Here is a 20,128-nt window from a genome sequence, read left to right as displayed (position 1 = left end):
TCCTTGGTTCGGTTCATTATATTAGTAAATTTAATCCCAATCTAGCTCAACTTTGCAATCCTCTAAGACCCCTTCTTCGTAAATCTACAAAATACATCTGGACTGATGAACAAACTATACATTTTAATGCTAAAAAAACACGAATTAAAAAAAACGCGAATCACACAGAAAACTTTTATTATAACCCGCAACTCGAAACACGTATAAAATGTGGTGCATCTCGCTCCGGCATTCGAACAGCATTAGAACAATTGACAATCAATGGTTGGAAGCCGATTTTTTTGCATCTAGATTTTTGAATAGTAATGAAGAACGCTACAGCATCAATGAACTTGAACTCCTTGGAGTGTCTTGGTCCATAGAATATTTTAAAAATTATCTTTATGGCAAAGAATTTTCTATCATAACTGATCACCGAGCTCTTCTTTCAATTTTAAAGGAACACAGATCAAACAAAAGCTACAACATTCGTTTATCACGATGTGTTGATGGACTTTTACCCCAATAAATTAAAAATGAACATTTGCCAGGCGCAAAAATGGGACTTGTTGATTATATATCACGCAACCCCTATCAACCGGCAAAAAGTATTTCTAAATATGAAGAAGAATTTTTAGTTGCAAAATTATCATGAATACACACTGATGCAAACTTACTTCACCTAGAAAAACATATTTCTGCTGTTACATTTAATAAATTTTACCACGATAACAAACCTGAACTACAAACACCCAACATTCAACATACTCAACAAGTATTGAATATAAATTCCGTTAAGCCAGAATTGTTAATGAAAGATAATATATCACTCGCTCCGCAAATTCTAGTTCAGATTTACTCTTAAAACGTAATCATAATTTTATTAGTAATTCCGCAACACTTGTAATTACTTCTATTAATTACGCTTGATACATAATAATCCAATACTCGCTACGCGAATGCATCATTTAAATCTACCCTCTTCTAACATTATTAATTCGGATGTTGAACACGCAATGCGCGTACGCTTAACTCAAACTAATTCAAAACTCGCCAAGCAAAAACCTAATCTAAACTCCACCCGTATTAATTGCATAAAATCAGATAGGACACCCACACCGCAAGTACATTTAACTCAAATCAATTGACACCTTCCCAGCAATTTCAAACTTTCGAATCAAATACTCCAAATCATAATATTTCTGATGGTGATTTCGACCCGCGAGTTCGCTTTGCACATAATAAATTAACACTCGCTGGACATAATCCCATATTATTCATCCAGTCATATACTTCGCATAACTCAAATGCCTTATTTTCAACTCAATCTAATCCACACCAAATCACATCCAAACCCACGTCGCAGACAAATACCATAAATACACCACTATAAATTGAGCCTCAAATAGCACCGGAAAGGCGTCACTCGCTTACCAAAATCAGCTTCAATTCACTGAATTAAGCCACTTTAACTTCTCAATCACAAATAAGCCTCAAGTTTCATCCTTAATTAGCATTCAAAAGTCACATACCTTAAATAATTCACGTGCCCAATTGATAATCATTAAAAGGTCGCTTTTTTCCCAAGCTCACTCTGAAATTCAGTTGTCTTCCTCTTTTTCAATTAATTTAATTAAAAACTCAACAACCTCATCAAAAATGAGCCTAAAGGTATCCACAATGAAAGGCAAATCAACCTCAAATCGTTCAAGCCGAAGTTCGCCGCGCGTTTCCTTCACGGATAATCCGAACCCAAACACGCCTCGCCAATCCTCATAGCATTCAAATATCAGCACCCCGCTCACCGATAGCCCTCAAGTCCTCTCCTTTAACAAGGTAGTTGGAAGAGTACAAAGTACTAATCGCATCCCTAAGGAGCAAAGATGCAGTGCTCAAAGAAGTCAGGGACTGTATCATTCGCCCTGACGAGGAACGCTTGAAAGCACTAAAACCCTTACCTGCACAGCTACTGGTGGGACCTGCACGTGAGCGGTGGTTGCGTGTGCATGGACGAGAAAGTGGCCATCCCCAACGACTTAATGGATGCGCTCATCGATGATCTTCATGCCAGTCACCCGGGTAGCTGGGGGATGGTATGTATGGCCCAGTATTGCTGGTGGCCATACTTGAACCGCGACCTCTTGGTCCGAGCAATAGAGTGCAAACCTTGCACTGCCATCGGTAAAAAAATTAAAATCTATAATTCCTACAGAGCAATTTCAAGCACATAAACCTTTTATAGTCCCAAACCATGAGATACCAATAGATTTTGCAGGAACTATTAATAATGAGAAAGATCATGAAATTTATATTTTAGATTTATAGATATATTTTCGAAATATCCTTCTGCTGAAATTTTTGATATTGCAAATGCTTCAAATTTCATTAAATTTTTGGATAATTATATACACATTCACGGAGTTCCTCGTTCATTACGAGTAGATCAAGCTCGCTGCCTCATCGGGAATCAAATAAAAAAATTTTGTACAAAAATTAATATCACTCTAATACCAGCTCCAGCAAACGATCATAGAGCAAAAGGTTTAGTAGAACGATTAATTAGTACAATTAAACAACGCCTAGCATGTATAAAAGAGGCAAAGAAAGAATTAAATTCGTTCACCATCAAATCAGCATTAAAATCAATCATCTGCCAGCTCCGCATATGTAAACATAAAACTACTAAGATCCCGCCATTTGAATCACGCTTTGGGCGACAAGCCAATACTGCGCTTAGCAACATAAGTACTCAACCACATTCTACTGATCTTAGTTATGAGAAAATTTTAAATCATTATTTAGACGAAGGGACGGTCACACCCAATGAGTTGCTACCAGAATAACATTGGGGGAATAATCGTAGTGACGATGAAATTGAAAGGAATATGTGCAAGGCCACAAAAGACGCCTACTCTCGTGAGCGACTTGCTGGTGACAATGAGTCACGTGGTGACAATTGAGGTGACAATGAGTCACGTTTCTTGCGCACAACGAAAGCACATCGTCCTATACCCCTCAAGGAGCACACAGTGCAACTCAATATTACTCGTAAGAAACATCCCAACATACGCTCGAAAAAGAACCTCGACGGGCTTTATGAAGTGTTAGCCCCAAGGTCAGTGGTGCGAAAGACTGAACAGTATATGTCCGTGATTCGTGAACCCGGGAACCTGGAAGCCACGGTCAGGAATAGCGATATAGCCATATTTGGCACTCGCGATGAATGAAAAACGAAATTGGCGGAATACATAAATCGTAGGGGGCCACGAGTACACGAAAAATCAACGGAGGCCAAAATTCTGAGCCACACAAAAAAACTCACGTGAATTCAGAAAGGCGATCGAAAGATGAAACAACGCAAACGTGACACGGGAAGCGGGGTAACATCTACCAATTCTAATATTGCTCACGCAATGCGATTACAAATGCTAAAAGTGCCAGCCAATCTCGTACCGCCAGAGACTACATCACAACTAGAAATCAATCCCGATCAACACATTATTACTTCTGAAGTGCACCTCCTCCAACAAGTCAACAATCGGAACTACTCATACCCACTACTTCGGAACCAGTAGAAGCATTGCAACAAGTTCCCCCACGTACAACAAAAAGAATGCGAAAAAGCCCGAAATATTACGGGTATGATAATTAAGATTCATCTGGTGAGTCGACTAATTCGTGCCCACCTAACGTTTTACAACCTCAAGGGAAACGTCGGGCAGGTGACGTAGAATCTGTGCAGCCTTCAAACGACTATGGACACAGCGACTCGAGTAGAGCCAACTCCGAATTCAATCTCCTCGCCAGTCATTGAAGAGGTATCGCCTCCTGAGCCCCGCATTCGGCCAGCAAATCAGAGTTCTCCAGATGAGCGAATACTTGATGAGGAGGATATGTAATCACAGAACTCTGGAAGCTTAAAACTCGATACATTATTATCTATGACTAGCTATGATAACCAGTAAATATATTGTTGATAATCCTTTAACCGGTAAATAAGTATTAGTATATATACAATATTGTTATTAAAATTTTCATGTTATGCAGTTTTAATTTTCACTAAAAAGGGAGAAATGTTGTAAATGATCATTTTATTTGCTGCAGTAAAACTATTATACGATGTACTTATTTAATGTTGTACCTAATCTTTGAGGACGTATCATAAAGTCATTTTAATTTCAGTGTCTACCACTTTAATTCACACATTATGTCTGTTGCCAAAAATCCCGCACTGGGAATTATGTGTCCACATTTAGTTATGACTTCTGAGTTGCTAACTGTTATAACTTATAACTCATTCTCTTTGTTTTGCAACAGTTGCCTAATATAACTTACTACTTGTCATTTGTGTTCACTATCGGAATAAAATAGACAAGTGTCAGACAAGCTATTCCCTAAGCGAATTCAACTACAAAACAGTGTAGAGTGCACTCGTCGCACAAGTAAACGAAACATAATTTCTAATCCTGTTTCGTACTGCAAGTTCAAGTAAACATTATTGATTGTGTACGACACCCTGCATCGAGTATTACTCATGCCTTCCAAAACTTCATCTCCAGAATGCTCCATGCAGCACAATAGATCACTTTTTTGCTCTATGCATCACTTTTTTGCTCAATCTCCAGAATGCTCCATGCAGCTCCATAGATCACTGTCGAGAATAGCGCATTCCAGAGATCAATTTTTCACTGCCTATCAGTAGAGGCTTCAGATGGCTCATCTTCTCTGAGTCTGGTATTGGGCGTTTTTCCACTATTGCACTGAACATACTAGAGCACTACGTCAATACGAGAGGTTTTCGTCAAAGTTGTACAACTTCAGCTTTGGTAGGTTACTGCCACCTGAATAACCACTGTTGTATCGTATACCAGATCGGGGGAAACCTCCTGGTCTCCAACACTGTATGAAGGGTTGCGAGAACTGTTGGTCCACTAACTCCACCACATCCATCACCTTTACCTCCTCAACTACCTCCACCACCAGAATCACCACCATCATCTCAACCACCTCCGCCAGCTCAGCCACCTCCACAACCTCCAACACATTTACCAGCTCCACAAGATCCACAACCTCCACCACCTCCGCCAACACCGCCACCTCCACCAACGCAACCAGATTCACCACCTCCACCACCTCCAGGACCTCCACTCCTTCCGCCACCTCAACTACCTCCACCACATTCACCACCTCCACCACTTCCGCCAACTCCTCCACTACCACCATCTCCACCAATTCCACCACCTCCACCGCTTTTACGATCTCTATCACCTCCATCAACCCCAATACTTCCACCACCTCCACCAACTCCACCACCACCACCTCCAACTCCGCCATCTCAACCACCTCCACCACCTCCACTAGGTCCACCAAATCCACAATCTTCACCACATCCACCACGTACCTCCAACACCTCCACCAACTCCGCCACCAGCACCTTCACCAACTCCACCACTTGAACCACCTCCACAACCTCCAACACATTTACCAGCTGCACAAGATCCAAAACCTCCACCAACACAACCAGCTTCACCACCTCCACCACCTCCGCCAACTCCTCCACTACAACAATCTCCACCCACTCCACCACTTCCATCGCCTTTATGAACTCCTCCACCTCCATCACACCCACTACTTCCATCACCTCCACCAACTCAGCCACCACCACCAACTCCGCCATCTCAACCCCCTCCACCACCTCCGCCAACTCCACCACCTCCACCAACTGCCCCAACTCAACCACCTCCAACAATTCCAAAACTCCACCAACTCCTTCACCTCAACCCCCTTCACCACCTCCATCAAGTCCAAAACATCCTCCACTAACACCATTGCCACCATCTCTACCACCTGCATCACATTTACTACCTCAACAACCTCCAAAACCTCCACCAGCTCCACCAAATCCAAAAATTCTACCACATCCACCACCTACCTCCACCATCTCCACCTCCTCAACCAAATAACTCCAACACCTCCACCAACTCCGCCAGCACCACCTTCACCAAATCCACCACTTGAACCACCTCCACCACCTCCACCAACTTCACCACCTCCAACAACTCCATCAAATTTACCAGCTCCATAAGATGTACCTTCTACACCACCTCCTCAACCAACCAACTCCAACACCTCCACCAACTCCACCACATCCGCCAACTCCAACACCTCCACCAATTCCACAGCCTCCTGCACTAACACCATCTCCACCAACATCACCACCTCCATCACCTCAAACATCTCCCCCACTACCACTATCTGCTTCTACTCAACCAACCCCACCACCTTTAACACCTCCACCACCTCCACAACCCCCAACACCTCCAGCACCTCCACTAATTGTACCACCTCCACCAACACCGCCACCAGCACTTTCACCAACTCAACCACTTGAACCACCTCCACCACAATTCCGCCAGCTCAACCACCTCCACAACCTCCAACACATTTAACAGCTCCACATGATCCAAAACCTCCAGCAACACAACCTGCTACACCACTTCCACCAGCTCCAGCAGCTCAACCACCACCACCAACGCCTCCACCTCAAACACTTCCGCCGCTTCCGCCAACTCCACCACCTCCACCAACTCCCCCACCTCAACCACCTCCAACAACTCCACAACTCCACCAAATCCTTCACCTCAAACCCCTCCACCACCTCCATCAATTCCTCCACATCCTCGACTAACACCATCGCCCCCAACTCTACCACCTCCATCACATTTACTACCTCAACAACCTCCAGCACCTCAACCAGCTCCACCAAACACAAAACCTCCACCACATCCACCACCTACCTCCACCAACTCCACCACATCCGCCAACTCCAACACCTCCACCAATTCCACAGCCTCCTGCACTAACACCATCTCCATCAACATCACCACCTCCATCACCTCAAACATCTCCTCCACTACCACTATCTGCTTCTACTCAACCAACCCCACCACCTTTAACACCTCCACCACCTCCACAACCCCCAACACCTCCAGCACCTCCACTAATTCTACCACCTCCAGCAACTTCACCGACTCCACCGTCTCAACCACCTCCACCACCTCCACCAACACCGCCACCAGCACTTTCACCAACTCAACCACTTGAACCACCTCCACCACAATTCCGCCAGCTCAACCACCTCCACAATCTCCAACACATTTACCAATTCCACAAGTTCCACAACCTCCAGCAACACAACCTGCTACACCACTTCCACCAGCTCCAGCAACTCAACCACCACCACCAACTCCGCCACCTCAAACACTTCCGCCGCTTCCGCCAACTCCACCACCTCCACCAACTCCCCCATCTCAACCACCTCCAACAACTCCACAACTCCATCAAATCCTTCACCTCAACCCCCTCCACCACCTCCATCAATTCCTCCACATCCTCGACTAACACCATCGCCCCCAACTCTACCACCTCCATCACATTTACTACCTCAACAACCTCCAGCACCTCCACCAGCTCCACCAAATCCAAAACCTCCACCACATCCACCACCTACCTCCACCATCTCCACCTCCTCAACCAACTAACTCCAACACCTCCACCAACTCCGCCAGCAGCACCTCCACCACCTCCAACAACTCCACCACCTCCAACAACTCCATCACATTTACCAGCTCCATAGGATGCACTTTCTACGCCACCTCCTCAACCAACCAACTCCAACACCTCCACCAACTCCACCACCTCCGCCAGCTCCAACACCTCCACCATTTCCACAGCCTCCTGCTCTAACACCAAAACCAACAACACCGCCACCTCCATCAACTCCACCACCTCCTCCACTACCACTATCTCATTATACTCCACCAATTCCACCAACTTTAACACCTCCACCACCTCCACAACCCCAATATCTCCATCACCTCCACTAATTCCATCACCTCAACCATCTCAACCACCTCCACCAAACTTAACTATCTCCACCACTTCCACCATCTCCGCTACAACCATCACAAACACTTCAACCACCTCCACTTCCAGCAACTTCAACGCGTCCACCACCTCAACCAACACCGCCACTTCCACCAACAACTCCACAACCTCCACCATTTCCACCACCTCGACCACCTCCACCAACTTCCACCAACACCACCACTTCCATCGCCTCCACCACCTTCTCCACTACTACTATCTCCACCAAATCCACCATCTCCACCACCTTTAAAACCTCCTCAAACCCCAACACTTCCAGCTCCTCCACTATTTCCATCACCTACAGCAATTTCACCGCCTCCACAAACTCCGACACCTCCACCAATTCCACCACCTCAACCATCTCAACCACCTCCACCAACTTTAACTATCTCCACCACTTCCACCATCTCCGCTACAACCATCACAAACACTTCAACCACCTCCACCATTTCCAACAACTCCACCTTCACCACCTCCAGCAACTCCACTACTTCCACTACCTCCAGAAACTTCACCGCCTCCACCACCTCCACCAACTCCACCACCTCCACCAACTCTAACACCTCACCAATTCTACCACCCCAACCACCTCCACCAACTTCCACCACCATCACTTCCACCATCTCCTCCACTACAACCATCTCCACCAACTCCCCCACTTCAACCATCTCCTCCACTACAACCATCTTCACCACTTCCAACGCCTCCATCAACTCCATCATTTCCACTTTCACCACCTCCAGCACCTCCTGCACCTCCACTACTTCCACTACCTGCAGAAACTTCACCTTCTCCACCATCTCCACCACCTCAACCACCTCCACCACCTCCACCATCTCTACCACCTCCACCAACTCCACCACCTCCACCAACTCTAACACCTCCACCAATTCTACCACCTCAACCACCTCAACCAACACAACCAACTCCACCAACTTCACCACCTCCACCAACTCCACCACCTCCCCCAACTCCAACACCTCCGGCATTTCCAATACTTCCACTATCTCCAGAAACTTCACCGCCTCCAACATTTCGACCACCTCAACCACCTTCACCACCTCCAGCAACTCCACCACCTCCACCAACTCCACCACCTCCACCAACTCTAACACTTCCACCAATTCTACCACCTCAACCACCTCAACCAACTCAGCCAACTCCACCAATTTCCACCACCATCTTTTCCACCATCTCCTCCACTACAACCATCTCCCCCAACTCAAACACTTCAACCACCCCGACCAACTGCACCAACTCCACCTCCAGCATCTCCACCACCTCAACCACCTCCACCACCTCCAGCAACTTCCTCCACCAACTGCAACACCTCCACCAACTCCACGACCTGAATCACCTCCACCACTTCCACCATCTCCTCCACCACAACCATCTCCTCCAACTCCAACTCCTCAACCATATCCGCCACCTCCACCAACTTCACCAACTCCACAAACTCCACCACCTCAACCAACTCCAAGAACTCCACCAGCTCCAAGACCCGCATCGCCTCCTTCACTTCCACCATCTCCTTCACTACAACTATCTCCACCACTTCGACCACCTCAATCATCTCCACCAACTCCACCATCACCGCCTCCAGCACCTCCTGCACCTCCACTACTTCCACTACCTGCAGAAACTATCTCCACCACTTCGACCACCTCCATCATCTCCACCAACTCCACCATCACCACCTCCAGCACCTCTAGCACCTCCACTACTTCCACTACCTCCAGAAACTTCACCGCCTCCACAGTCTCCACCACTCCACCACCTCCAAAAACTCTAACGCCTCCACCAATTCTACCACCTAAACCACCTCAACCACTTCAACCACCTCCACCAACCTGCGCCACCATCACTTCAACCATCTGCTCCGCCACAACCATCTCCGCCAACTCCATCACTTCAACCACATCCACCGACTCCACAACCTGCATCACCTCCACCACTTCTACCATCTCCTCCACTACAACCATCTCCACCAACTCCACCTCCTCAACCATCTCCGTCACCTCAACTAACTTCCACCAGCACCACCACTTCCATCACCACCTCATCCACTACCACTGTCTCCACCAACCCCACCACATCCAACACCTTTACCAACTCCAACACACTTACGGACACAACCGGATCCACCACCTCCACCAACTCCACCATTTCCACTAACTCCAACACCTACACCAATTCCACAGCCTCCTGCTCTAACACAATCTCCAACATCTCCCCCACATCCATCACCTTTACCAGCTCTACCAACTCCAATACACTTACCAACACAACCGGATTCTCCACCTACACCGCCTCCATCACTTCCAACAACACCACAACTTCCATCACCTCCACCACCTCCTCCTCTACCACTATCTCCATCGAATCCACCACCTCCACCACCTTTAACACCTCCACAAACTCCATAACCTCCAAAACCTGCAGCACATCCACTAATTCCACCACCTCCAGCAACTTCACCGCATCCACCATCTCAATCACCTCAACCACCTCAAACATCTCCACCAACACCACCACATCCACCAACTCCAACATCTCCACCAATTCCACCTCCTCAACCATCTCCACCACCTCCACCAACTTCCACCAACACGGCCGCTTCCATCACCTCCACCACCTCCTACACTACCACTATCTCCGCCAACTCCACGACCTCCAAAACCCCCAACACCTCCAGCACCTCCACTACTTCCACCACCTCCACCAACTTCACCAACTCCACCACTTCCACCAACTCCAACACCTCCACCAACTCTAACACCTCACCAATTCTACCATCCCAACCACCTCCACCAACTTCCACTACCATCACTTCCACCATCTCCTCCACTACAACCATCTCGACCAACTCCCCCACTTCAACCATCTCCTCCACTACAACCATCTCCGCCACTTCGACCGCCTCCATCAACTCCATCATTTCCACTTTCACCACCTCCAGCACCTCCTGCACCTCCACTACTTCTACTACCTGCAGAAACTATCTCCACCACTTCGACCACCTCCATCATCTCCACCAACTCCACCATCACCACCTCCAGCACCTCTAGCACCTCCACTACTTCCACTACCTCCAGAAACTTCACCGCCTCCACAGTCTCCACCACTCCACCACCTCCAAAAACTCTAACGCCTCCACCAATTCTACCACCTAAACCACCTCAACCACTTCAACCACCTCCACCAGCTTGCGCCACCATCACTTCAACCATCTGCTCCGCCACAACCATCTCCGCCAACTCCATCACTTCAACCACATCCACCGACTCCACAACCTGCATCACCTCCACCACTTCTACCATCTCCTCCACTACAACCATCTCCACCAACTCCACCTCCTCAACCATCTCCGTCACCTCAACTAACTTCCACCAACACCACCACTTCCATCACCACCTCATCCACTACCACTGTCTCCACCAACCCCACCACATCCAACACCTTTACCAACTCCAACACACTTAAAAACACAACCGGATCCACCACCTCCACCAACTCCACCATTTCCACTAACTCCAACACCTACACCAATTCCACAGCCTCCTGCTCTAACACAATCTCCAACATCTCCCCCACATCCATCACCTTTACCAGCTCTACCAACTCCAATACACATACCAACACAACCGGATTCTCCACCTACACCGCCTCCATCACTTCCAACAACACCACAACTTCCATCACCTCCACCACCTCCTCCTCTACCACTATCTCCATCGAATCCACCACCTCCACCACCTTTAACACCTCCACAAACTCCATAACCTCCAAAACCTGCAGCACATCCACTAATTCCACCACCTCCAGCAACTTCACCGCATCCACCATCTCAATCACCTCAACCACCTCAAACATCTCCACCAACACCACCACATCCACCAACTCCAACATCTCCACCAATTCCACCTCCTCAACCATCTCCACCACCTCCACCAACTTCCACCAACACGGCCGCTTCCATCACCTCCACCACCTCCTACACTACCACTATCTCCGCCAACTCCACGACCTCCAAAACCCCCAACACCTCCAGCACCTCCACTACTTCCACCACCTCCACCAACTTCACCAACTCCACCACTTCCACCAACTCCAACACCTCCACCAACTCCACGACCTGCATCACCTTCACCACTTCTACCATCTCTTCCGCTACAACCATCTCCACCAACTCCACCTCCTCAACCACCTGCACCACCTCCACCAACTTCCACCAACACCACCACTTCCATCACCTCCATCACCTCATCCACTACCTCTATCTCCACCAGCTCTAACATCTCCACCTAATCTACCAACTCAATCACCTCCACCAACGTCCACCATCATCACTTCCATCATCTCCACCAACTCCACCACTTCAACCACTTCCTCCATTACAACCATCTCCACCAATTCGACCACCTCCACCAACTCCATCAACTCCACCTTCACCACCTCCAGCACCTCCGGCACCTCCAATACTTCCGCTACCTCCAGAAACATCACCGCCTCCACCATCTCCACCACCTCAACCGCCTCCACCACCTCCACCATCTCTACCACCTTTACCACCTCCACAAACCCCAACACTTCCAGCACCTCCACTACTTCCACCACCTCCAGAAACTTCACCGCCTCTACCATTTCGACCACTTCAACCACCTCCACCACCTCCACCAACTCCACCACCTCCACCACCTCCACCAACTCCAACACCTCCACCAATTCCACCACCTCCACCACTTCCACCATCTCAACCATCTCCACCACTTCGACCACTACAACCATCTCCACCACTTCGACCACCTCCACCAACTCCACCTCCACCAACTCCACCACTTCAACCACCTCGACCAACTCCACCAACTCCACCTCCACCAACTTCACCACCTGCACCAACTCCACCAGCTTCACCACTTCTACCAACTCCACCACCTCCCCCAACTCCAACACCTCCGACACCTCCAATACTTCCACTACTTTCAGAAACTTCACCGCCTCCATCATCTCCATCACATCAACCACCTCCACCACCTCCACCAACTCCACCACCTCCTCCAACTCTAACACCTCCACCAATTCTACCGTCTCAACCACCCCAACCACCTCAACCAACCCAACCACCAACACTTCCACCATCTCCACTACAACCATCTCCACCAACACCACCACTTCCATCACCTCCACCACCTCCTCCACTACCACTATCTCCACCAACTCTAACACCTCCACCTTCTCTACCACCTCAACCATCTCCACCAACTTCCACCACCTTCACTTCCACCATCTCCTCCACTTCAACCATCTCTTCCACTACAACCATCTCCACCACTTCGACCACCTCCACCAACTCCATCAACTCCACGTTCACCATCTCCAGCACATCCAGCACCTCCACTACTTCCACCACCTCCACCAACATCACCAACTCCACCACTTCCACCAACTCCAACGCCTCCACCAACTCCACGACCTGCATCAACTTCACCACTTCTACCATCTCTTCCACTACAACCATCTCCACCAACTCCACCACTTCAACCATTTCCTCCATTACAACCATCTCCACAACTTCGACCACCTCCACCAACTCCATCAACTCCACCTTCACCACCTCCAGCACCTCCGGCACCTCCAATACTTCCACTACCTCCAGAAACTTCACCGCCTCCACCATCTCCACAACCTCAACCGCCTCCACCACCTCCAACATCTCTACCACCTTTACCACCTCCACAAACCCCAACACTTCCAGCACCTCCACTACTTCCACCACCTCCAGCAACTTCACCGCCTCCACCATTTCGACCATCTCAACCACCTCCACCACCTCCACCAACTCCACCACCTCCACCACCTCCACCAACACCAACGCCTCCACCAATTCCACCAACTCCTCCACTTCCACCATCTCAACCATCTCCACCACTTCGACCACTACAACCATCTCCACCACTTCGACCACCTCCACCAACTCCACCAACTCCACCTCCACCAACTCCACCACCTCAACCACCTCCACCACCTCCACCAACTTCACCACCTGCACCAACTCCACCAGCTTCACCACTTCCACCAACTCCACCACCTCCCCCAACTCCAACACCTCCAGCACCTCCAATACTTCCACTACCTTCAGAAACTTCACCGCCTCCACCATCTCCATCACATCAACCACCTCCACCACCTCCACCAACTCCACCACCTTCTCGAACTCTAACACCTCCACCAATTCTACCATCTCAACCACCCCAACCACCTCAACCAACCCAACCACCAACACTTCCACCATCTCCTCCACTTCAACCATCTCTTCCACTACAACCATCTCCACCACTTCGACCACCTCCACCACTACCACTATCTCCACCAACTCTAACACCTCCACCTTCTCTACCACCTCAACCATCTCCACCAACTTCCACCACCTTCACTTCCACCATCTCCTCCACTTCAACCATCTCTTCCACTACAACCATCTCCACCACTTCGACCACCTCCACCAACTCCATCAACTCCACGTTGACCATCTCCAGCACATCCAGCACCTCCACTACTTCCACCACCTCCACCAACATCACCAACTCCACCACTTCCACCAACTCCAACGCCTCCACCAACTCCACGAACTGCATCACCTTCACCACTTCTACCATCTCTTCCACTACAACCATCTCCACCAACTCCACCACTTCAACCATTTCCTCCATTACAACCATCTCCACAACTTCGACCACCTCCACCAACTCCATCAACTCCACCTTCACCACCTCCAGCACCTCCGGCACCTCCAATACTTCCACTACCTCCAGAAACTTCACCGCCTCCACCATCTCCACAACCTCAACCGCCTCCACCACCTCCAACATCTCTACCACCTTTACCACCTCCACAAACCCCAACACTTCCAGCACCTCCACTACTTCCACCACCTCCAGCAACTTCACCGCCTCCACCATTTCGACCATCTCAACCACCTCCACCACCTCCACCAACTCCACCACCTCCACCACCTCCACCAACACCAACGCCTCCACCAATTCCACCAACTCCTCCACTTCCACCATCTCAACCATCTCCACCACTTCGACCACTACAACCATCTCCACCACTTCGACCACCTCCACCAACTCCACCAACTCCACCTCCACCAACTCCACCACCTCAACCACCTCCACCACCTCCACCAACTTCACCACCTGCACCAACTCCACCAGCTTCACCACTTCCACCAACTCCACCACCTCCCCCAACTCCAACACCTCCAGCACCTCCAATACTTCCACTACCTTCAGAAACTTCACCGCCTCCACCATCTCCATCACATCAACCACCTCCACCACCTCCACCAACTCCACCACCTTCTCGAACTCTAACACCTCCACCAATTCTACCATCTCAACCACCCCAACCACCTCAACCAACCCAACCACCAACACTTCCACCATCTCCTCCACTTCAACCATCTCTTCCACTACAACCATCTCCACCACTTCGACCACCTCCACCATTTCCATCAACTCCACGTTCACCATCTCCAGCACCTCCGGCACCTCCAATACTTCCAATACCTCCAGAAATTTCACCTTCTCCACCATCTCCACCACCTCAACCGCCTCCACCACCTCCACCATCTCTACCACCTTTACCACCCTTACCACCTCCACAAAACCCAACAATTCCAGCACCTCCACAACTTCCACCACCTCCAGCAACTTCACTGCCTCCACCATTTCGACCAACTCAACCACCTCCAGCACCTCCACCAACTCCACCGCCTCCACCAACTCCACCACTTCAACCACCTCAACCAACTCCACCAACTCCACCTCCACCAACTCCGCCACCTCAACCACCTCCACCAACTTCACCGCCTCCACTAACTCCACCACTACAACCAACTCGACCAACTCAACCAACTCCACCACCACCAACTCCACCACCTCAACCACCTCCACAACTCCACCTCCACCAACTCCACCACTTCAACCGCCTCGACCACCTCCACCAACTCCACCTCCACCAACTCCACCACCTCAACCACCTCCACCAACTCCACCACCTCCACCAACTCTACCACTTCAACCACCTCGACCAACTCCACCAACTCCACCTCCACCAACTCCACCTCCACCAACTCCACCACCTCAACCACCTCCACCAACTTCACCGCCTCCACCATCTCCATCACATCAACCACCTCCACCACCTCCACCAACTCCACCAACTCCACCAACTCTAACACCTCCACATATTCTATCATCTCAACCACCTCAACCAACCCCACCACCATCACTTTCACCATTTCCACTACAACCATCTCCACCAACACCAACACATTCATCACCTCCAACACCTCCTCCACTACCACTATCTCCACCAACTGTAACACCTCCATTAAATTCCACCACCATCACTTCCACCATCTCCTCCACTACAACCATCTCCATCCACTTATTTCACCACCTCCAGCAACTTCACCGCATCCACCATCACAACCACCTCAACAAACTCAATAATCTCCACCAACACCACCACATCCACCAACTCCAACATCTCTACCAATTCCACATCCTCAACCATCTCCACCATCTCCACCAACTTCCACCAACACCACCGCTTCCATCACCTCCACCACCTCCTCCACTACCACTATCTCCGCGAACTCCACCACCTCCAAAACCCCCAACACCTCCAGCACGTCCACTACTTCGACCACCTCCACCAACTCCATCAACTCCACCTTCACCACCTCCAGCATCTCCGGCACCTCCAATACTTCCACTACCTCCAGAAACTTCACCGCCTCTTCCATCTCCACCACCTCAACCACCTCCACCATCTCTACCACCTTTACCACCTTTACCACCTCCACAAGCCCCAACACTTCCAGCACCTCCACTACTTCCACCACCTCCAGCAACTTCAACGCCTCCACCACTTCGACCACTTCAACCAGCTCCAACACCTCCACCAACTTCACCACCTCCACCAACTCCACCAACTCCAACACCTCCACCAATTCCATCACCTCCACCGCTTCCACCATCTCCTCCACTTCAACCATCTCCACCACTTCGACCACCTCCCCCAACTCCAACACCTCCGGCACCTCCAATACTTCCACTATCTCCAGAAACATCTCCATCCTAACAACCACCTCCACCACCTCCACCAACTCAACCAACACCACCAACTTCACCACCTCCACCAACTCCACCACTACAACCAACTCGACCAACTCAACCAACTCCACCACCACCAACTCCACCACCTCAACCACCTCGACCAACTCCACCAACTCCACCTCCACCAACTCCGCCACCTCAACCACCTCCAACAACTTCACCACCTCCACCAACTCCACCACTACAACCAACTCGACCAACTCAACCAACTCCACCACCACCAACTCCACCACCTCAACCACCTCCACAACTCCACCTCCACCAACTCCACCACTTCAACCGCCTCGACCAACTCCACCAACTCCACCTCCACCAACTCCGCCGCCTCAACCACCTCCAACAACTTCACCACCTCCACCAACTCCACCACTACAACCAACTCGACCAACTCAACCAACTCCACCACCACCAACTCCACCACCTCAACCACCTCCACAACTCCACCTCCACCAACTCCACCACTTCAACCGCCTCGACCAACTCCACCAACTCCACCTCCACCAACTCCACCACCTCAACCACCTCCACCAACTCCACCACCTCCACCAACTCTACCACTTCAACCACCTCGACCAACTCCACCAACTCCACCTCCACCAACTCCACCTCCACCAACTCCACCACCTCAACCACCTCCAACAACTTCACCACCTCCACCAACTCCACCACTACAACCAACTCGACCAACTCAACCAACTCCACCACCACCAACTCCACCACCTCAACCACCTCCACCAACTCCATCGCCTCCACCATCTCCATCACATCAACCACCTCCACCACCTCCACCAACTCCACCACTTCCACCAACTCTAACACCTCCACATATTCTATCATCTCAACCACCTCAATCAACCCCACCACCATCAATTTCACCATTTCCACTACAACCATCTCCACCAACACCAACACATTCATCACCTCCAACACCTCCTCCACTACCACTATCTCCACCAACTGTAACACCTCCATTAAATTCCACCACCATCACTTCCACCATCTCCTCCACTACAACCATCTCCATCCACTTATTTCACCACCTCCAGCAACTTCACCGCATCCACCATCACAACCACCTCAACAAACTCAATAATCTCCACCAACACCACCACATCCACCAACTCCAACATCTCCTCCAATTCCACATCCTCAACCATCTCCACCACCTCCACCAACTTCCACCAACACCACCGCTTCCATCACCTCCACCACCTCCTCCACTACCACTATCTCCGCCAACTCCACCACCTCCAAAACCCCCAACACCTCCAGCACCTCCAGCACCTCCACTACTTCGACCACCTCCACCAACTCCATCAACTCCACCTTCACCACCTCCAGCATCTCCGGCACCTCCAATACTTCCACTACCTCCAGAAACTTCACCGCCTCTTCCATCTCCACCACCTCAACCACCACCACCATCTCTACCACCTTTACCACCTTTACCACCTCCACAAGCCCCAACACTTCCAGCACCTCCACTACTTCCACCACCTCCAGCAACTTCAACGCCTCCACCACTTCGACCACTTCAACCAGCTCCAACACCTCCACCAACTTCACCACCTCCACCAACTCCACCAACTTCAACACCTCCACCAATTCCATCACCTCCACCGCTTCCACCATCTCCTCCACTACAACCATCTCCACCACTTCGACCACCTCCCCCAACTCCAACACCTCCGGCACCTCCAATAATTCCACTATCTCCAGAAACATCTCCATCCTAACAACCACCTCCACCACCTCCACCAACTCAACCAACACCACCAACTCTTACACCTCCACCAACTTCACCACCTCCACCAACTCCGCCAACTCCACCTCCACCTATCCACCACCTCAACCACCTCCACCACCTCCACCAATTTCACCACCTCCACCAACTCCCCCACCTCCCCCAACTCCAACACCTCCGGCACCTCCAATACTTCCACTATCTCCAGAAACATCTCCATCCTAACAACCACCTCCACCACCTCCACCAACTCAACCAACACCACCAACTCTTACACCTCCACCAATTCTAACATCTCAACCACCTCAACCAACCCCACCACCATCACTTCCACCATCTCCACTACAACCATCTCCACCAACTCCACCACTTCAACCACCTCGACCAACTCTACCAACTCCACCTCCACCAACTCCGCCACCTCAACCACCTCCAGCACCTCCACCATCTTCACCACCTTCACCAACTCCACCACCTCCACCAACTCCAACACCACCATCAACTCCACGACCTGAATTCCCTCCACCACTTCCACCATCTCCTCCACTACAACCATCTCCTCCATTTCCACCTCCTCAACCAGCTCCGCCACCTCCACCAACTTCAGCAACTCCACCAACTCCACCACCTCTACCAACTCCAAGACCTCCACCAACTCCACAGCCTGCATCACCTGCACCACTTCCACCATCGCCTTCACTACAACCATCTCCACCACTTCGATCACCTCCATCAACTGCACCAACTCCACCATCACCACCTCCAGCACCTCCAGCACCTCCACTACTTCCACTACCACCAGAAACTTCACCGCCTCCACCACCTCCACTACCTCCACCAACTCCACCACCTCCACCAACTTTAACACCTCCACCAATTCTACAACCTCAACCACCTCAACCACCTCCACCAACTTCCACCACCTCCATCAACTCCACAACTTCAACCACCTCGACCAACTCTACCAATTCCACCTCTACCAACTCCGCCACCTCAACCACCTCCAGCACCTCCACCAACTTCACCACCTCCGCCAACTCCACCACCTCCACCAACTCCAACACCACCATCAACTCCACGACCTCAATTCCCTCCACCATCTCCTCCACTACAACTATCTCCTCCAACTCCACCTCCTCAACCAGCTCCGCCACCTCCACCAACTTCAGCAACTCCACCAACTCCACCACCTCCACCAGCTCCAAGACCTCCACCAACTCCACAACCTGCATCACTTGCGCCACTTCCACCATCGCCTTCACTACAACCATCTCCACCACTTCGATCA

At 50.3% G+C, this 20,128-nt stretch overlaps 1 protein-coding gene across 1 annotated transcript; it reads left to right on the top strand.

Annotated features, from left to right (window-relative positions):
• Positions 1–13,172: 13,172 nt before the first annotated feature.
• LOC142342792 (uncharacterized) lies at positions 13,173–19,065 on the top strand (the record flags this gene model as incomplete). The annotated part of the gene is made up of 7 exons (XM_075394407.1): positions 13,173–13,689; positions 13,970–15,314; positions 15,651–15,752; positions 15,920–16,159; positions 17,547–17,921; positions 18,627–18,787; positions 19,049–19,065. Coding segments are annotated over 7 exons (2,757 nt in total), but the record flags the coding sequence as incomplete, so codon positions are not given.
• Positions 19,066–20,128: the final 1,063 nt, after the last annotated feature.

The sequence above is a fragment of the Convolutriloba macropyga genome, chromosome 1 (genome assembly GCF_964194025.1).
Source record: "Convolutriloba macropyga chromosome 1, txConMacr16.3, whole genome shotgun sequence".
NCBI lineage: Eukaryota > Metazoa > Xenacoelomorpha > Acoela > Convolutidae > Convolutriloba > Convolutriloba macropyga.
Note: the sequence above shows the minus strand (reverse complement) of the source record. Positions and strands in the feature narration are given on the sequence as shown.